Source organism: Onychomys torridus, chromosome 10 (assembly GCF_903995425.1).
Source record: "Onychomys torridus chromosome 10, mOncTor1.1, whole genome shotgun sequence".
Lineage (NCBI taxonomy): Eukaryota > Metazoa > Chordata > Mammalia > Rodentia > Cricetidae > Onychomys > Onychomys torridus.
Genome location: NC_050452.1, coordinates 39212719 through 39233284, shown reverse-complemented (window position 1 = coordinate 39233284; position 20566 = coordinate 39212719). Strand labels below are relative to the sequence as shown.

The 20566-nt window shown below is 35.1% G+C and overlaps 1 protein-coding gene across 5 annotated transcripts in view; it reads right to left on the bottom strand.

Moving 5' to 3' along the window:
* The window catches only part of Gabra2 (gamma-aminobutyric acid type A receptor subunit alpha2), a 130967-nt gene that overhangs the window by 42431 nt on the left and 67970 nt on the right, over positions 1 to 20566 (bottom strand). For all 5 annotated transcript variants that reach the window (XM_036200811.1, XM_036200813.1, XM_036200816.1 and 2 more), the window contains exons 5-7: positions 7107 to 7327; positions 5427 to 5509; positions 1022 to 1165 (exon numbers count right to left, since the gene is read on the bottom strand). In XM_036200811.1, the coding sequence (XP_036056704.1) occupies positions 1022 to 1165; positions 5427 to 5509; positions 7107 to 7327 (448 nt within the window). The remainder of the gene's footprint in view (positions 1 to 1021; positions 1166 to 5426; positions 5510 to 7106; positions 7328 to 20566) is intronic.

Here is a 20566-nt window from a genome sequence, read left to right as displayed (position 1 = left end):
TAACTGTCAATAGTCAGAACAATTTGGAAATGGAAAGAAAAGTAGTTCCTGATTAAAAAAAAATAGAGGGAAAGAAATGATCACATACATCTCATGAAAACTGGAAATGTCTCATTAAAACACGAGTATTTTTAAAAGAATTACACAGCATCAACAACCCCTCACTGCTATGCCCCCATGACACGGTGTTCCTTTTTCTCTTTAGCTCATGCCCACTCCCCAGCAGAATTCTAAAGACTATGCTAGTGGATTATCTGCTTGGCTTGGGCCCCTCGTGTCTACTGGTACAACCCTCATGCTTCTGCAGGAACTGATTTCACTCCATCCTTCCTGGATCTCAAAAGTGCTGGCAGCTGGTCTTATCCCTGGCACTGCTCTTTTGGCCCAGATTTTTCACTTTTAACTCTGCCACCAATTCCGACTTTCTCTCTCTATATGCCGGCTGTTATTTGCTTCTGTAGGTTTTGTCTAATTCTCACACCTACCTTCTTTTTTTTTTTTTCTCCCACGGTTTTGATTATTGCCAGATGTAAGATAATTAGTCTGCACAGCTGTCTTTTTCTTTACTGAGAACGGCCTAAGAGAGGAGCTTTCCCTGCAGGCCAGTGGCAATTTCCCAGAAATCAAGGGTTGAATAATCATAATTTATCCACAATAGGAGAAAAAAAAATAAGAAAACTAGGGAAATTGTTTTCACTACTTTGAAGATAAATGCTAAAGTTGACTGATCTGAGAAGACAAATGTTTTTAAGTATGTGTGTAGTAAGTTGTTTTTAAACATGGTTTCTGAAACTTGCATGCACATATGAGTCCCCTTGGAATCTTGTTGCAGAACCTGTTTTAGTAAAGGAATTGTCCAAGGTTCGAAATGTCTCAAAAAGCTCCCAAGAAATTTGTGCTGTTGTGTTAGACCATAGAGCTCAAGGGTAAATAAAATGTTTCCAATTTTCTGACATATTTTTAATTGTTTTAACTTGCTAATTTGGGGGGACATTAGATATATTTAGAAAATGTTACTAACCTGTGCTGGATTTAATAGTCTCTTTCCCAATTGACTGGCCCAGCAAATCATATTGGTTTAACCTAGACCCATCAGGAGCAACCTGAACAGAGTCAGAAGCATTGTAAGTCCAAATATAAGTGACTTCTGATGTTGTATATGCATCTGTCAGAAACAAGAAACAAATATCGTAAACATTTGAATAAAAAACACAAACAGAACAATAGATCTGCCATTGTAGATTTAATAAAATCACTATTTACTCACAGACGAGCATTTAATGATCACAGACTTAGAGGAAAATATGTACTTCGAATTTGTAACTTTAAAATTATAGGGATCAAGAGAATCAGGAGAACCAATCATGAACATGGAAATGTTTTCATTGTACTATTTTGTGATGTGGACCACCAGTGAAATTAAAATTGTAATAAAAAATACATTGTTTTCCATACACTAAAATTATTTAGTTTAAAGATAATGACATTAGTTATCATGAATGAAAGCATTTAATTAGATAGAAAACTAATTGTTGACATAAAAAATGAAGCAGAATATTGTATACTTCCATCACATTATAGATTCATTTTCAAACATATTCATTTATAAGTCAGTTAATGAATACCAACATCATAGACTACAGTTATATAGCATTCCAGTTAACTTGAGGATTAACAGAAAAAGGAAATGTATTTGACCAAAGATGAAGAACTTATCAGAAATGAGCTTCCTCTGGAGTTGAGGCATTAGCAATTCTCTATGCAGATCTTTCCTTTGTCCCTGTAAGTGTGCTGTTTATAACAGCAGAGTCCCCACCCCTGTGCAGAGAGTCTCTTCACAACTGCAAATAGAACAGGAATAATTCTCAACCTTTGAAGAACTTCTTTGTACGTTTGTTTATGTGGGTGGGTGGTGGTGACATTCTCAATTAGGGAGGAAACAGGACCATCTTTTTTTCTAGCAATATATCTGCCTTCAGGTCCCCATGAGACTTGAAATCATCTTTCTTTTTTTCTGTACAATTTTTTTTTGCACATAGTTTCATGGTACCAAAGTGGTCCTACTACTGAACCAAAGACTTAAGCTAAAGTCTTTGATTTCCATTCAAGTATCAGGTGCAACCCAGTGGATGTTAATATGTATGCTTGTCATTAGCTGTATGATCTTTTAATGATATTCAATTTTATATGGCTTTTTTAGTAATACTAATTTAGTAAATACAAATAGCAGTGAAATATTCCTTATATTTATATATGGATTTATGCATCCTCAAATAAATTGTTATGTTCAATGATACTTGAAATATGATTCTAAAAATAGGTATAGATATACATATATATTTATAGATGTGTGTACATAACTTCATAAAGAAATATTCATATATTTTCACATGTGAAGTCTAGTTTTTCTAGAGTCTAAATTGCCAATTAGCTAATTTCAATTAAATAATCACTTGTGATGCTACTGAAAATATTAAGTAATAAGTTAGCAGTGTAGTTAACTAAGCACTCATTTATAGTTCATCAAGTGGTTTGTTTTGCTTCCCTCATGAGTAAACACCATGGTCCCTTCTACAAAAGCATTTCCAATGCTGTACAACTTAAAATATCAAATCAAAGTTGCTTAGATTTTCATATTATCATTAGACATAACTATTAGAAATGAAAGTCTATAAAAATGATGATATTCTTTTAAAAGCTATGAGATACGGATGAGCAAAAGCTATCTGATTAATTTCTGTTAGTATTCTCAATTTGTTCCTGTTAGGCTGATGACAAAGCTGTGTAAATTACATTCAACAGGCATATCAGACAATAGTCTGTGAACAGATTATAGAAAATGGTTGATCCTTTATATGCCTATTAGAAGAATTTGCTGCATTTCATTAACTAGTCTACAGTTTGTTTTTACATTTTTTTTACAGTAGTGAGAGGACAGGAAACAGAATGTAATCCAATGCAGCTCAGAGGCTCTCGTTTATGCTCAAACCCACAGGTGAGCCAGGGGGCCATCACTATGTTGATTACTAAAGTATAAATGGAGAATCAAGGCTGGAAAGGACAGGTATTACTCCTCCAGAAAACCAGAGTTTGGTCCTCAGCACCCACACAAATTCCTGAAACTCCATCTTCCAGTGATCTGATGCCCTCTTTTGGCTTCTGTAAGCATCTGCAGTCATGTGCACTTACCCTAAACAAACATACAAAAACACACATACATATATACATAATTAAAAATAATATAAAAGAAAACATGTTTATAAAAGGAGATGGCAGCTTGTTTTACAACTTTTTTATAAATCCCACTTTGAAACTAGAATTTCTCACAGAGTGATTTTATTTAATTTATTCAAGCAATCTATGTTTGAATGCTAGTCTGCATTATACATAAGCATATCCCTGGCCTAAACTCAGGAATCAATAAGTATATTCCTAGATCATTTTAAACCACTAACTTTTATGCTAAAAATGTAAGTTTTCAGTTTCTTTGGGGCTCATGTACAGAATACTGCAATACTTACATTCAGGAAGTTTCAAGTCAAATTAAATAATAAAAATATAAAGGTTTAAGATGATACAAGAAAAATGATAATGGATTTTAAACTGCACAAATACAGAAAATATGCTTCTTTAATTGAGGAGGATGGTAAAGATCCAGAAATTCAATGATTTTAGAATAGTGGTACTTCTAAAACAGAGGAAGAAATAGCTACAAGATAATGTCACGGTTGTTTCTGGCAAACTTTGTCTGTGCCAGCATGCTAAGATTGTTCTCTCCCATCACACTGCTGTCCATACTGCTAGCACAGATGCCTCAAGCACTTGATATACACAAGGATAAATAAGAGAGTGAATAAACTGCTTGTGCTGTGTGTTAGAATATGAATGTGAAGAAAGCAAAATAAAATAGGTAATAATTGCATAGAAAAAGAATAAGGAACAGAAACTTTGTGTGTAACCATGTGCATTCTGGATAGAGCCAACTATCAAAATCTCAGGTGCCCCACATACCATTACTTTGTAGTTGCTCTCTGTGAAGCTTTCAATTTGAAATAAAACCATTCCAAGCAAATTTATCTCATTTTCAGTATTGAGGCATCTTGCCATTGACATCTGATGTCATAGTAACAATACCTCATCTACTGAAAACACTTGTCCTTCCCATATCATTACTGCATCTTGCATAAATTCTTTTGGGTGCCAAAGCTTTTCAAGTTTGTCTTTAATGTCACTTATGCAATGCAAATGAGTCTCTCTACTGCATCTGTTCTGGTTTTCTCAACACTGTGTTTACGTTGTATAACATGACTGACTATCTTAAATAATATTGGAAGAAATGCCAGTTTTGAAATGATGGTTCCCATGGCAATGAAGAAAGGCTTGTGGTTAAGCCAAGAGGAGGCTCTCATAGAAAATTAAGAACTGACACCTGCTACAAGGATATACAAAGCAATCAATCTTGAACCTCTCTACAAAACAGCCATCCTCAAACCAATAGAGGAATCCGCATTCTCTCACTGACCATTCTATTTCATTGAGTTGGTAGTCTGTGAGAAGACACATTCATACTCACCCAATCATCCTTACATTTAATCAGGTTAGAGGAAGGAACTTCTATTTTACAGAAGTAAAAGCAAAGACAAGAGCTGCTCAGAATGCACAAAAATGGGATATCAGAAAGAGCACAGTTTCTAAAAAGGTCAGGCAAGGAGGCATGTTCAGACAGAAGAAGGCTGCTCAGCTGCACTGCTGAATTAATCCTGAACCTGCCTGGAGTGTCCTGTGGGCCCAGAAAGATGATCTTACTTTGCTCTTTCCATTATTCCATAGTGTGAATACTTCTGCCTGACATATAAGATAGAACCCAGTGACCTAGAGAATGGCCAGAGGCATAGAAACTTTTAGAAATATTCTATGTGCACAGAAGATGCTGACGTGTAACCAGCCAGTGTTGTCATCTTCATTAAATATATTTTGAGGAGAAAAATAACTTCTCCCATGAGGTCAATGGTAGACAGACAACTGCACGGGTTTCATATTTTCTTTGACCTTTATAACAGCCAAATAGGAAACAAGGAGTAGAAGCTGTCATATATAATTCACCTTAAACTGACAAAAATAGCCTATTTTACATGTTTAACACTGTAGCACAAGGAGAAAATATGAATAAAGTATAATACTGACTCTACAACAGAGCTTATTAGTAGTAAAAGAAATGATGTTTTGAACTGAAAACAAAGATGGATGAAAATACTTGAGTGAGCCATAGGACATTCATTTAGGGCATTAACCATATCTTTCACTTGTGCATCCTATTGGTCAATTACTAAGCATCCAATAATATGGAAAGATACTGCATGATCCAACAGAGATGTTGACTACTGGTGACATTATTGATTTAAACATACTTTTTTCCTTATACTTACAGCTTCCAAATTTCAGTGGGCATGAGTGTGCATCCATTGGAAAATCCTCCAAGTGCATTGGGCATTCAGCTTGAACTGTAAGCCTAGAAGCCAAAATTCCACTCTTGGTTTAAGTGGATTTGCTAGTCAAGACAAATCACTTGTTACTGTTTTTAATAAAATTTGAGTTTTATATTAGGTTTGTAGAGGTTTAAACACAATAAAAATAAATTATATATGTATTTGAAAAAATGTTTGCCATTAAAATCACTATCAATATTTACTAGCTGAAGATGCTGATAGCTCAATTATGGAAAGGGTGTCTTTTTTCTCATTATATCATCAACTATAGAGAAAAGTTGATGTAATACTTCAGTATATGGTTCCTTAAAGTCATGCCATTTTTGAATGAGTGCTTATATAGGTAGATATGTATTGAGCTATAGGTAAATATAGATAGATTTGTTCACAGTAATTCCTGGCTAAATTATGGATACAAGTTTACGAATATTAAAAATATATTTTCTATATCTGAATATAATATAGAATATAGCATATTCATAGAAAATCTGTTATGAACAATACTTCTAATTATTTTCATTTCATGTAAGAGCAAAGTGAATTAATAAGAACTAAATTGAACTCAAAGACAACTCTGTTTTAATTGAGCTGTGAAAAAGGTGGTCATTAGCCAGCTCTCACATGAACAGTCACACAGTATTTAAATAGAACCCTCTGTAACTTTCCTTAACATTATATAACCTCTGGTCCTTAATCTTTAGGAACAAATGATTGAAACATATCATCATTAAGGGTGTAACATCTAAGTATTGTAGTATTCAAAAATAGGAGAAAGAATAACCCAGTGTACCCATTGTAGGCAATGGTCATCTAGAAATCAGTCCTAAACAGCTTTAATTGCTAACATCTAGTACTTCACTTGTCATGTAATGTTATAAGACATTAAATGCATAGAACAAATGTTTGTGTGCATATAGTGCTAATAGCAGCATTTTGTTCTTCAAATCCTTCATTAAGCACTAACTTTAGACTCTACATCATTTTACTAGGTTCATAATTTTGAGTTTTCATGTCATAAACTTATTTATTTTAAAATATTAATCAGAAATATATATATATATCAAAATAATTATAATGATCAACAACTAAACTACACATATTTCTATATTTTCAAGCAAGCATGAACTGCATGAAATTGACATTACATAATTATTTTTAATCATAAAATAGTAATTTTATATGGTTAATCCTAATACATGATTTCATTTAACCAACTTAATACATAAAAACTATGGATTGTTTTTATCTATAAAACATTACATACATATTAATAAAAATATGTACTTAAAAATCATTTAAAATTGGATAGGCTACAAGATGGGATATGGAAAGGTAAATTAACGTGCTTCTACAAACAAATTTCTAGTCATATACTAAAGTGTTTTTAATTAAAATGGAATGTGAAGAACATAACAAAATAATTTTAATAACCAGGAGAAGAAATTTAAGCTTAAAAATTAAATTAATCTTAATTACTTTCATGTCCAAACTTTTATAAAACAAAACATGAGACATTCAATAATTTTAGGAAAATCTTACACTTGTGCTACTATTTAAGGGTACCCTGACTAGCTGTTGAATACATAGTTTCACAGTCATTTGTATCATATCACAACTTACCTCATGGTGTATAGCAATGTTCCATCATCCTGGATTCGAAGCAGCTTGTTGGGCATTGTCATGTTATGAGCCACTGACTTTTTCCCATTGTGAAAGAAGGTATCTGGAGTCCAGATTTTGCTAGCCATTAAATTGTTAAGTCGAAGGATATTCATAGGACCTTTAAATTTTAAACGCTCATCTTTCCATTTTTGTCGAAAGAACACATCTATGGTGTATTCCTAAAATACAAAATGACAATTCCTTTAAAAAACAGTAAGCATTTTAGAAATAATAACACACTATAAAACTCAAGAAAGACTGTATTCTGACAAGTTTACAGACAGCTATATTGAGAGAAATAAAGATATCAGATTATTAGTCCTTTAGGTTATCAAGAAATGTTTCCTATTACAATGGGGAAGAGTATGTGAATTTGCATAATTAGGTACACAATCTTGTAAAAGAAGGGAACAAATTTACTTTGTATTTCCCCTGTCAGTTGAACACGCTCTTAAAGTAACTGCATTACTTAGTGCACTAAGATGCTACCTGATGGTATATGCGTGGGCAGGTCTATATGAGTTGTTTTATGTTATTCCAAGAATAACTGAGCAGGAAGCTTTCCAGAAGAATAAGTAAATAAGCAAAAAATAAATAAATAAGTAAGAAACACCTTTTAAATGTATTGTCAGATCTGCAGGAGCCATCACTTTCTGTTGACAGTGGAGTTGTTAAATACTGTTTTGTTTTTCTCCTATTCTTAACAAATGGTGATGCATCATAATTTTAGCCAAGTATGTGTTAGTGAATGATGAATTCAAAAACATAGTAAATGATTACTTCAAAAAACTTTGTTACATCAGTTATGAATTTTTCAAATAATGATCACATGAAGCATGTTTTAACATAGTCATATACACCAGCTCATGATTCCTATGCTATCAGTTTTCAATATTTCAGTTTAGCTGGACTCTGCTTTTCACTCACTTTCCCACTTCCCTTTTTCCTTATGGCATATTCTCTCTCTCTCTCTCTCTCTCTCTCTCTCTCTCTCTCTCTCTCTCTCATACACACACACATACTCCAGATGATATGTACACTTATAATGGTGATTACTATTACTAATAATCTGTTGGATACCAGTTTTCATTACTGACTATATATTTGTACAAACACTCATAAGTAATGGGAATGTTCTAATATACATCTGAAATTGGAAACTCAGAAGCAATCTATTGTATATAAAACCAAATCATCAAATCATCATATGCTTGAAAATAGGCATCTTAGGAAGAAACAACTTTACTTAAATAATGTTTTATTATATTAAAAGACAAAGTTCATATTGCAAAAATCTACCCTTTCAACAAGTATAAATCAACACAAATTCATTTAATGATCCATCAAAATGTCTGGGAGATGATGATGAATATCACTCAGAGGTCCCAACAGCAACAGGAGATGAACAGTGGCTCTGAGCTATGACCCTAATATCCAAGGGAAAATTATATAATACAATCTTACCGACACTCTCTATGGCCTAGATAATCACTTTTTAATGTGGAATTTCATTTAAATGGAAATAGAAAAGCTAAATTAAAAGAAATGTGTTTGCTTTATAATAAGCATGCATGCAAGTATTCCTTTCCATTAGAATTACCTGAAATTCCTAAACATGTGACATTTATTTTTGAAGGAAAATTGAAGAAATTTAAAACTTTTGCATAAAGCTTCAAACTTAAGTTTTCCACTTCTGGAAAATTAAGATAAGTTTTTTGTTTGTTTGTTTTTTGTTTTGTTTTGTTTTGTTTTTTATGTTTCTGAGGTTTTATATCCTTATTGTTGTGGAGATCATATTCTGGAGACCAACAATAAAGCATTCAAAGTTTTCAAGTGTAGAGTTAAAGGATAGCTTAAAAACAATGTTTAAGAAAACTGCTGGTCCTTTAGATTCATAGCATGCCAAGAAGTGCCCATCAAATTTCTCCAACAAAAAGAGTATCTTTACATCCAACCGTCTTATTTTGGGCTTCTATTGCTATGAAGAGACACCATGACCACTACAACTCTTATAACAACAACAAAAAAAGTTTAATTAAGGCTGGCATATGTTTCAGAGATTTAGTCCATTTCATCTTGGTGAGAATCATGTCAGATACAGGCTGACATGGTATTGCAGAAGGAGCTGAGAGTTCTGCATCTTGATCCTCAGGCAGCAGGAGACTATATGCCACACTGGGCATAGCTTGAGCACATAATATCTAAAAGTACACCCCCACAGTAACACTCTTCCTTCAACAAGGGCATACCTCCTAATAAAGCCTATTGGCCAAGCATTTGAACTCATGAGTCTATGGGGGCCATTCCCACTAAAACTGCCACATTCTGCTCTCTGGCCCCCATAGGTGTTTAACCATAACATAATGCATAAATGCATTTAGTATAACTTCAAAAGTCTTCATAGTCTATGATAGTCTCAATCCTGTAAAAGTCAAAGTCTCTTATGAGAGTAATTTAATTTCTTAACTATATTCTTTGTAAAATAAAAATCAAAAAGAAGATCCACATATTTCCAACATATAATGGCACAAGATATACATTAATATTCCAAAATATAGGGAAGGTAGCAAGTGAGGAAATACTGAACCAAAGAAAGACCGAAAACCAGCTATGTAAACTCCAAACTCTGCATCTTCATCTCCATGTCAGATGTCAAAATCCTCTTCAGATATCCAATCCTTTCAACTCTGTTGACTGAAACACACTTCTTTCTTATGGGCTGGTTGCACTTCTTGTTAGCTGCTTTCCTTGGCAGGTATACCACAATTTCAGCATCTCCATCATCTTGGGGTCTCTAAAACAAGCCAGGCTTCATCTTCACAGCTTCACAGAATGGCTTTTCCAGGCCTCCATGAAGGGACACCCTGGATGTATTTCTGGCCTCAGTGGCTCTCCTTAGTCACAGAGGGAGATTCCACAACCTTTTTCTTGTATCTTTACTTCTAAAACCAGAAACACATGGCCAAAGCTGCTGAGTTCTGCTGCTTGCTGAGGTTAGAACATGCCCCCTCATACAATTACATCTTCACCAGCTTTTTGTCTTTGGTGGCTTCCTTTGTACCTAAGCTTGACTGTCCTAGAACTCATTGGCCTTGAACTTAGAGATTTGCCAAGCCTCTGCCTTCTGAGCGCTGGGATCAAAAGCCTGCAACAACACTCCCAGCTCCAAAATTTTCTTTAATTCCTTTTTAGAAGTTGGAAATTTAACTGGGTAGGATCTTGTCCAGAGGTCATCACACCCCTTTTTCCATTTTGTTAATCTGTTGAAAGTATGAATTAACTCCATTCCACTTTCAGGTGCTCCTTTTCTCCTCAAATTGTACATTTTGTATTTTTCCTTTCTTGGCTTGCTCATTTTCTTTATAAACTTTCATTAGAGTGAACACTAACAGTGAGACGACAGAGGCAATACTAGGCTGTTTTGAGATTTTTGGTAGCCAATGCAGGTAATTCAAAATGCTTCATTTTATCCTCAGTCAGACTCTTCAGACAAGGGCAAAAATTAGGTACATTCTTTGCCAAAATTCTTCACAGGAAGAGTCTTTACGCTACATACTAAAATTTTTCACCTCTGAAACCTCTTGAGCCAGGACCCTACAGTTTAAATCACCTTTAGCACTACAGTCATCCATGTTCATTCCAGTATGGCCAATTAAGCCTTGCTTAAAGCATTTCACTGTTTTTCTAATACAATGTTCCAAAATCCACATTTCTCCAAAAAGAAAGCACAGTCGGGCCTATCACAGCAATACCCCAGACCCTGGCACCTACTTCTGTCTTAGTTTGTGTTTCTATTTCTATGAAGAGACACCATGACTACTGAAAATCTTATAAAAGAAAACATTTAATGGAGGCTAGCCTACAGTTTCAGAGATTTAATTCATCATGGTCATGGCAAGAAGCATGGTGGCATGTAGGCAGACATGGCAGTGGAGAAGAAGCTGAGAGTTCTGCTCTTGATCCACAATCAGCAGAAGGAGACTGTATGCTACTGGGAATAGCTTGAACATACAAAACCTCAAAGCCTTCCCCCCACAGTGATACACTTCCTCCATCAAGGCCCCTGATAGTTCCACTCCCTATGGTCCAAGCTTTCAAACACATTAGTCTATGAGGACCATTTATATTCAATACACTACACCTACTCTCACCAGGCAAATTTGTTACATTCTAAGCGATGTTAACAGCCCACATTCCGTGCCATTTCCCCCAAAGGACAAACTCAGCCTGAACTGAGAACGTTATTTTTCTTTGATCACTTCGAACTGAAGCTAATCTTTTTGCTCCTGTACAAAGCATTACAATATTGGAAGAAAATGTCAATCACTAGTGTATGTTTGCTAATTTGGCTTCCAATTACATGTTTTCCAGAATAGGATGAGGGCATTCATATGTACTTTACATTATTTTGCTTCCAGACACAAAATATCTAAAAAAACATTACAAAGATGGTGAGGTGACTCCATGAGAAATGATACTTGATGTCAAGGAAGATAATAGCCATTTAGGCTTCAGTAACTCACATGTTAAAAACAACAAATCAATTCTTGCAAATTGTGGTCTGACCTGCACATGAGCTCTCTCTCTCTTTTCTCATCTATCTAGTACTCAAAAACTTAATTAATTAATAATATTATAAACAAACACCTTGTAACTATTATCTAAAATAATAATCAAACCTCATTCCTTTGTTTATTCATTCTCAGTTATGCTCCTCTGATCCTTGAAGAACAGTTTTTCTTGAATTTGGCATTTATCAGTTTCATTCATGTGCTTACAAATGTAAATTACATGTTATCAGAATTTAAATATTGATATAAATGGCAATCTTAGCTATATAACTGACAATATTTATTCATATTCCATATAACACTTGGGTTCATTTTTATTGTCATAAGTCACTATATCAGAATATTATTTCACAATATAGACATCTTTCTTTGCCCTTAAATGTTTTCTCAATTTCTAGTTGGTCAATGTCACAATCTTACTGTGAACATTATTTTTCAACCCTCCCATACAATGATATGCGTGCTAGTTACAAGACTAGTATAAATGACTCAGAGTAATACCTTACAGATGTCTGTAAATTTTTAAATGAATAAACTCCACCAGTCTTTTAAAATACTTTGATATTTTATTAATTGTGCCTTCATTTCATTTAATTAGTTTCTTTTTATGTTGATTGTGTCTTACAGAGGTATAGAAGCACTTTGCATATTCTATGTTATACAGCAGGACAAAATGTACTACTCTAAAATAAATAACATAAAGATGTATAAAACATCACGTATGTATTCATAATGTTGCTGTAAAAATGAGCTACCTCTCCTTTTCACATTTAGGCTTTTCATACATCCATTTACTGTATGTGTAAGACATAAATAATAATTTCATTACTGTTCGATTAAAAATATTTGGTATTTTCCATTTTGTTTTTTCTCAGTTTTACATTGGAAATATTATGACTAGATATTTGTATTTATAAATGTGTTGTTTTACCATATTTATGTTTTACCTTTTTTTTAAAGCCCTATTACAGTTGATATGAGACTAACAAGACTTTAGAATGTACTAAAGATTTCAGGAGAAAGATTTTGTTGTAGAATCTAGCCATGTCTATAATCTACAATAATACTGTCTACTTGCATTTATTCTTACATTAGTGTTGGGCATGCCCCCATGCTATATTATTTTAATGGAGACATGAAATGATGAGACTAGAAGAGAAAATATAGAGAGAGTCTTTATGAGTGAATGGTGAAAACAAATAAGAAAGAATATTACAGAAAAGGAATCATAAAAGGCACATTTATATGGGTGTGTGTGTGTGTGTGTGTGTGTGTGTGTGTGTGTGTGTGCATTCAAAGTATAGAAAGAATATTTAAACTTCCAGAAGAGTTGAGAAACACAAAAATATCAACAATGTCAAATAGCATTAAAAAATAAGGAACTCTTAGGATTAGAGAGTAGAGGAAATTCTGTAGCTTAAAAGAAAAGCCATTTGTTATAGGTGCCACAATCATGAAGCAGTGTGGTTTATCTATCCTGGGCTCAGCTTGATCTTAGGTGGGTCTGCCTTTGTGGATCAGATAATCACTCACAAGACTACCATCCCATAGGAACACAGAAGTAGCTCAGCTTAGCTTCAAGTGTTTCACTATTCCTCATCCTCCTTCAAGAATCAGAACAATGACAAGCACACACACACACACACACACACACACACACACACACACACACACACATTGCTCATGAGCTCATGAAATGTTTCCCAAAAGAAATAAGTACCCACTTGAGTTGGCTTACAAGTAGGGTTAGAGATGACTCTTCTCTTTGGGGGATGACTGTATGTACAGTTAAGTGTGAAAGACACAAACATATGTGAAAAGCTGGGGCCAGGATTCAATCTCCATTACAGAAGACACTAACTTTATATGGAGAATACTAAAAGGATGCTATTCCATGAATAATTTGAGCACATCTGAAACCTAAATGAAATTTACATTATCTAAGCTTAGAGATACATCAGATTATAATTAGGTATGTGTAACTTAAGTAAATGAACTCTATCTAAATAAAAAGCAATTCTGTAAGCAGAAGGAGGATAATCCACTTAGAATGGTGGCATATGAATTGTAATGAGCATATCATTTATATGTTGTATGAAAATTAGAATTTTCATTCTTACAAAGTATCAATATCTCTCTATACATTTAGATATAAAGTTATATATATATATATATAGTTTTTATAAAGCTATATATAAATCTTTATATAAAGATTTATATAAATCTTTGCCAAACATAAAGCATAGTGTATTTTATGTAAGACAAAACTGGCAGTCTTCCTGTACCAATTAACATATTCTGATTGTGTTTATAAGTTCATCCATAGAGAATATAACTGAGAATGATTAAGTAGTGTGTCCCCTTTCTGTAGACTGTGAGAGTGCCATGTTAGATGAGTTTTGATTAAACTAACTTGAATTAAGCGGGGAAAATGTTCTTAAAAAACTAAAATTATGACACAGTAAAATGAAATATTAATAAATTGCATAAATCAAGTAGAAAATAGAAATATATGCCATACTGTGCCTTCATTGGACACATAAAATGATAAATTAGCTCTAAAATTTGTAAGTGTATATTTCTAATAATTATCAATGATGCTATTCAAAATAAAGGTCTATATATACTATATTTAATGTTAAGCTTACTTTTAAACACTATCTAATGAAAAAACAAAACAAAACCATTGCAAGTAGTAAGTCATTTTAAAGTCTAAGCATCTGGAATGTGAAAACAAACATCTAAAATTAGTGGATAGGTGTTACAAATGCGCATCACAATTCAGGATCCAGCAGCCACTGTTGAGAGTGCACAACAAAAGCACAGTTCAGGAGAAAGGAAACAAAAAGAACATACACATTTTTAGCACATCTACAACTGAAATAAAAGAGAAATGTAACTGATGGTTGAGTAATGATGCAGAACTGACGGTCCATACAGCTCAGGTCTTAGGGGGAAATCCTTACTGAAAAAAAACTTCGTCATTTTTTGATGTGATAATAGATAGATTAAATAAATATCCTCTTTCTAAGCTTTTTATGGGTAGAACTCAAACAGATATGCTATATACATGCAATATTTCTAAAAACACTAAGATTCTCCATTTACACAGCAAACTTCTGTAGTGTTGTTTCCATAATTTGTCCTGCAAACAAGGAAATCACTCTCTTCTGCACAGCCTGCTACATAAATACAATTTCAAGGACATATTAACTTAGCAAAGATAGCATATTCTTTAGTGCTGAATTGCATTAAATATAAGTCAATGCTCATAGACAATTTCTGAAAAATTATATCTACTCCCTAAAACATAACCAAATTGTATGACTGATCCCTGAATGATTTCTCATTTAATGGAAACTAGTAAGTTTATTTAAAATAATAAAGTTATTTCATTATTCCCCTTCTTTTGCTAATAAAGGCTAGCTTCTTCTGAGTAAATTGCAATCATTGTTATTTGTCCTACAATCAAGGGAAATGTGGTTTATAAAGGAGATATATAATAACTGAAAAAAACCCTGAAATATACAAGAATATTTAGGCTCAGACTCATGAGTTTGTATTTGAAGGGAGTTAACCAACAGAATTAAAGTATTAATATCACAAACATATCAAATGGTAGGAACTTAAGATCAACAGAATATCAATAAAACCAATTGGTATAAGATTGCAGAGCCCTGTGTAAGCCCAAGGTTCCAAAGAGCCAGCTCATGCACTAAGGACAGGTCCGGGAACCACTGCCTGGGTGCCTCCCAAACAGTTCAAGCTGTTCAATTGTCTCACTTATCCAGAGGGCCTGATCCAGTTGGGGACACTTTGCTCAGCCTGGAAGGAGGGGACTGGACCTGCCTGTACTGAATCCACCAGGTTGAATTGAATCCCCAGGGGAGTCTTGGCCCTGGAGGAGATGGGAATGGAGGGGATGGGCTGGGAGGAAGGTGAGGGCAGGGGTGGGAGCGGGGAGGACAGGGGAACGCATGGCTGATGTGTAAAATTAAAATACAAATATAATAAATTTAAAAAGGAGGGAAATAAAAGATTGTAAAGCCTTGCACACAAACACATTCAATCAAACAGAAACTCGAAAAACAATGCACCTATTTTAACAATGTAGAGATGAAATATTGAGCTTTCCCTTTGCAGTTAATGGTCAGGAAATTTAAATAATTAATGTGAGAGTGATACAGTAGAGTTATATTCTTACAGTATATTTTTAAAGCATACCTAACAAAAGTATTCAAGCCGGGCCCTGGTGGCACACACCTTTAATCCCAGCACTCCGGAGGCAGAGCCAGGTGGATCTCTGTGATTTCGAGACCAGCCTGGGTACAAAGTGAGTTCCAGGAAAGGCTCAAAGCTACACAGAGAAACCCTGTACCCCTCCCCCCCCAAAAAAGTATTCAAATCACTTATCACTATAATGCAGGGACAGCAAATCATTCTGAAATAATTTATGTCATTTAAAATTTGCAATTACTTTATTAAATATTCAAATTATCTCTATCAGTTGATGAGAAATGTTTCAGCATCAAAATTAAAATTCCTAAAATTCTAAATTTCAGTTCAAACCCTATGCTTCAAAATATTATGATATTTTCATTATGTCATATATACACACACCCCTGTGAGTCAGGATATCACAGTGAAATACCCCCTTTTCATAGACCAATAAGGAGCCAATGGTCACAGATATGGAAAATTAATGGATTATGGGAAGTTGCAGGAATAATTTCTGAGAGTTGAGTGTTATTACCTCTCAATAGAATGTCTCTTTCATATGTTTTGCTTATTAGTGTTAGGGAAACTGGGAATCCTAGTTCACAAAAATGAAATGGGTCCTTCTCTTCTACACAACATAAAAGTGAACTCAAAAGAGATGTCAGATCTGAACAGAAAATCTGAAATTACAAAGTTTCTAGATAAATAAAACAATTGTTGGAGAGTGGTCTTCTTAGGGATTTCCTTTATTATCAAATATTTAAGAATGTGTGTAGCAAAAGCAAAGCTAACCAAAGGAAACTAAAACCACATTTAAAAAGTTGAAAATACCACGTATAGGTTGACAGAAACATAACTCAGTAACAGAACAACAATACAATTTAAATAAATGACTAAATATCCTAAATTTTGAATTTTTTAAATAAAACATTAAAAATAGCTTACACGTATATCAAAATTGATTTGATATCACTCTGGAAAATGAAAATTACAAAGATATATGATTTTACTTATGTAAAAAAGGGAATAAAAAAGATAACAGTTCAATGTTGGCTTAGTTATAAAGAAGAGGAGCCTTTTCTTACATAGTAATGGTGAGGGTGAAAATTAGTACAGCCATGTGGAAAACAGGATTGAGTCCCCCACAAAGAAACTGTAAGTATATGCATCAAGAAAAAATATCAGCCGGGTGGTGGTGGTGGTGGTGGTGGTGGTGGTGGTGGTGGTGCACACCTTTAATCCCAGCACTCAGGAGGCAAAGCCAGGCAGATATCTGTGAGTTCAAGGCCAGCATGGTCTACAGAGTGAGATCCAAGACAGGCACCAAAACTACACAGAGAAACCCTGTCTCGAAAATAGAAAAAGAAAAAAGAAAAACTATCTTCTTTGCACTCACAAAACAAACTCAATTACAAGATCAAAAGTTAAAATAGTGGTACATAATACAGAATGTATGTTAAGAATTGCTTCTTGAATTAGGGAGATCAGGGAAATTTCTGGTGAACAGATTATCTAATCTGTTTTTATTTCATTTGAATTTTGGGAAGTGTGATAATGATAGAACCAACCTGCCAAAATTCTTAGAAAGATGAAGGGAAATAATGTATGGGAAAGTCTCTGGGAAAGAGTTGGATATCAGGAAAGGCACACTGGCACAGATCTCCTTTAAGGTGTTATCCATTGTTTCAAAACAGTAAAACTGTAGACTGAAAAGTAGCAATAAATGGCCAAGGGCTAGGGGCTGTATAGATGCCACAGCAAAATGCTGTTAGATAATCAGCCATTTATAGTTTACATTAATTTTGCAATTAAAAAAAAATAAGAGAAGTCCCATGAATGCCCAATATTTATAGAAAAGGTGTCTATAATACAAATGACATTGATTGTATGGACAAAATCAGCTGAGCGCCTATCCCCATTGCTGTGTCCCTGCCCCAGCTTGTGCAGAAACCCATTAATCTAGTGCAGGCCATGCAAGTCAGAAGAACAGGTATAAACCACAGGAATCTGAAGAACAAGTGCAGGCCACACCAGCCAGAAAGGTAGACCACACCAGCCAGAGGAACAGATAAGTAAACTCAGGCAGACTTACTGCTGGACTAGAGACCAGATCTGCCATTAAAACTTCAGATAGATTTCCTCATGGACTTCCTCCACTCTCTCAGAGGCTCCACTCCCATACTATCCCCGATTCCCAATCCCTTCATCATCATTATGTCCTAACTCTCACCCCCACACCCCACCACCCAGCCAACTTGAAGAAAGACCTACTGCTGTAACAAAGGCCAAGCTAACAGCCAGAAGTCCAGCCTCCAACTTGGAAGGAAATATCCTGCTGGCCCAGAAGTCAGGCAGGCTGCCAGAAATCCAGACCACAAAGACCAGAAGACCAAAGAGGAAACAAACCAAGGAACAAAACACCTATCCAACAAAGACATACTCAGTAATCAGCACCTAGACCTAATCATACCAAACCTAGATGCCTACAAGCCAGTGTAAGAACATAATCCACAACAGCCAAGGCAATATATCAGCACCAGAGCCCAGCTATCCCACTATATCAAGCATGAATATGCCAGCACAGCTGAGACACAAGAAAATGAACTTAAAACCAACTTTAGGAGGATGATAGAGTCACTTAAAGTGGAAATGAATAAATCCCTTAAAGAAATGCAAGAACACACACACACACACACACACACACACACACACACACACCACAATTGGAGGAAATGAATACCTCAAAGAAAGCCAAAAAGATACAAACCTGTGGAGGAAATGAATACCTCCCTTAAAGGTAGCCAAGAAGAAACAAACAGTGGAAGGAAACAAATAGAACTGCTCAAGGCCAAGGAAATAGAATCAATAAGGCATATACACACTGAGGGCATTCTAGAAATGGAAAATCTAAGTAAGCTAAATGGGAACTAGTGATGGAGGCATCACCAACAGAATATAAGAGATGGGATATGAAAGAAACTTGGGCATTGAAGATACAATAGAAGCACCAGATGAATGGGCAGGAAGGGATGGAGGGAGAGAATGCTCAGAGAGACCCTGGAATTGCAGGCCATTTTGGGAATGAAGTAGAGAGCTATTGTAATGGAAACTCCATGGAATCTACAAGAGTAATCCTAGCAAAGACTCTAGGAATGGGAGAGATGGAGCTTGAACTGGTTATCATTTCTAACTAGGCAAGCTTTCCATTGGAAGGACTTGGATACCAACCTAACCACAAAACTTTTGAACTATAATTTGTCCTGCCTGTAAGATGTATTTTGGTAAAGGTGGCACAGAATTTGTGAGTGGTCAACCAATGACTGCTCCAATGCTGAAAGAGAGCGCCCATATCTGACACTGCATAGAGGGTCAGTAACCAGAGACTGAATAGCCCAGAAATGTAGGATAGAACCAAACGAAAGTCAATGATATGATACCTAATGGTATTCTGCTGTACTCATATCAGACTGGAGCCTAGCATAATTGTCATCAGGGAGGCTTTATCCAGTAAGTGCTCAGAGCAGATGCAGAAACCCACAGGCAACAATTAGGAGGAGCTCAGGGAATCGTGCTGAAGAAAGGGAGGGAGTATTATAGGAACCAGAGGTTTCAAGGATACTACAAGAACACAGCTCTGGGGCTCACTTAGCTACAGCAGCCTTCCTAGCCAGACTATGAGTACTTTCCCAGGCCAGCTCTCCTGAATATTTGCAGCTCTAGTGGTCGAGAACTTTACATTTCACTATCAGTTTGTGCTAAAGGATTATTCATTCTTTCACTAGAGGACTTTTTGCCCTCCTCAGCTAAATTTTCTTTCCTATACACCATTGAGAATTCTAGATGTTTCCTCCATAATCCCTTCACTACCATGTTCATTTATAAATATTTTGATAAAAACCATTATCATGATCTTTTAAAGTTAGTTAGTTTTAGCACCCTCCCTCATTTTACTGTGATTAATTTGAGGACAGACCCTAGTTATATTTACATACCTCTGGTCCCAACTTCGTCAGGAGCACATTATCTGCCTATTAATTCTATCAAATTATATAAACACAACTATGCCAAGACAATGATCTTTACATTCCAGGATACAAAGTCACCCACACTCATAACACACACACACACACACACACACACACACACACACACACACACACACGTAAGAAAACTACAAAGTGAAGTACAAGGAAAGATTTACTATTTGAAAGACAGCAAAAAAAGCACTAGAGGAAATTAAATTTGAGCGTAGCCTTGACGACATAAAAAAAAAAAAATCCAGTTGGCAAAGCAGTAGATCAGTATAACAAGTATGGGAGGAATTATGTACAAGGGCAGCAAGCTGTTAGTGATAATGGCATGCTCGGAGAAGAGTGAGAAGTTCAATGCCATCTTTAAAAATAAAAGCCTCACTAAGAGGTATAATGCCTTAGAACGGCTGCCCTCTGCAGCACCTCCTTCTCAGCCATGCTGCTTAAAAACCTTGCCTCCACTCTTTCTCCACGTTCTCACTTCCCACATGCCTCCACCCACTGCAATCTGGCTGCTTTTGCTACCATCAGGAAACACCTCCTTGTTCTTAATCTAATGACATAGTTAAGCATTTTTCCCCTCAGCTTTTGCCATAGG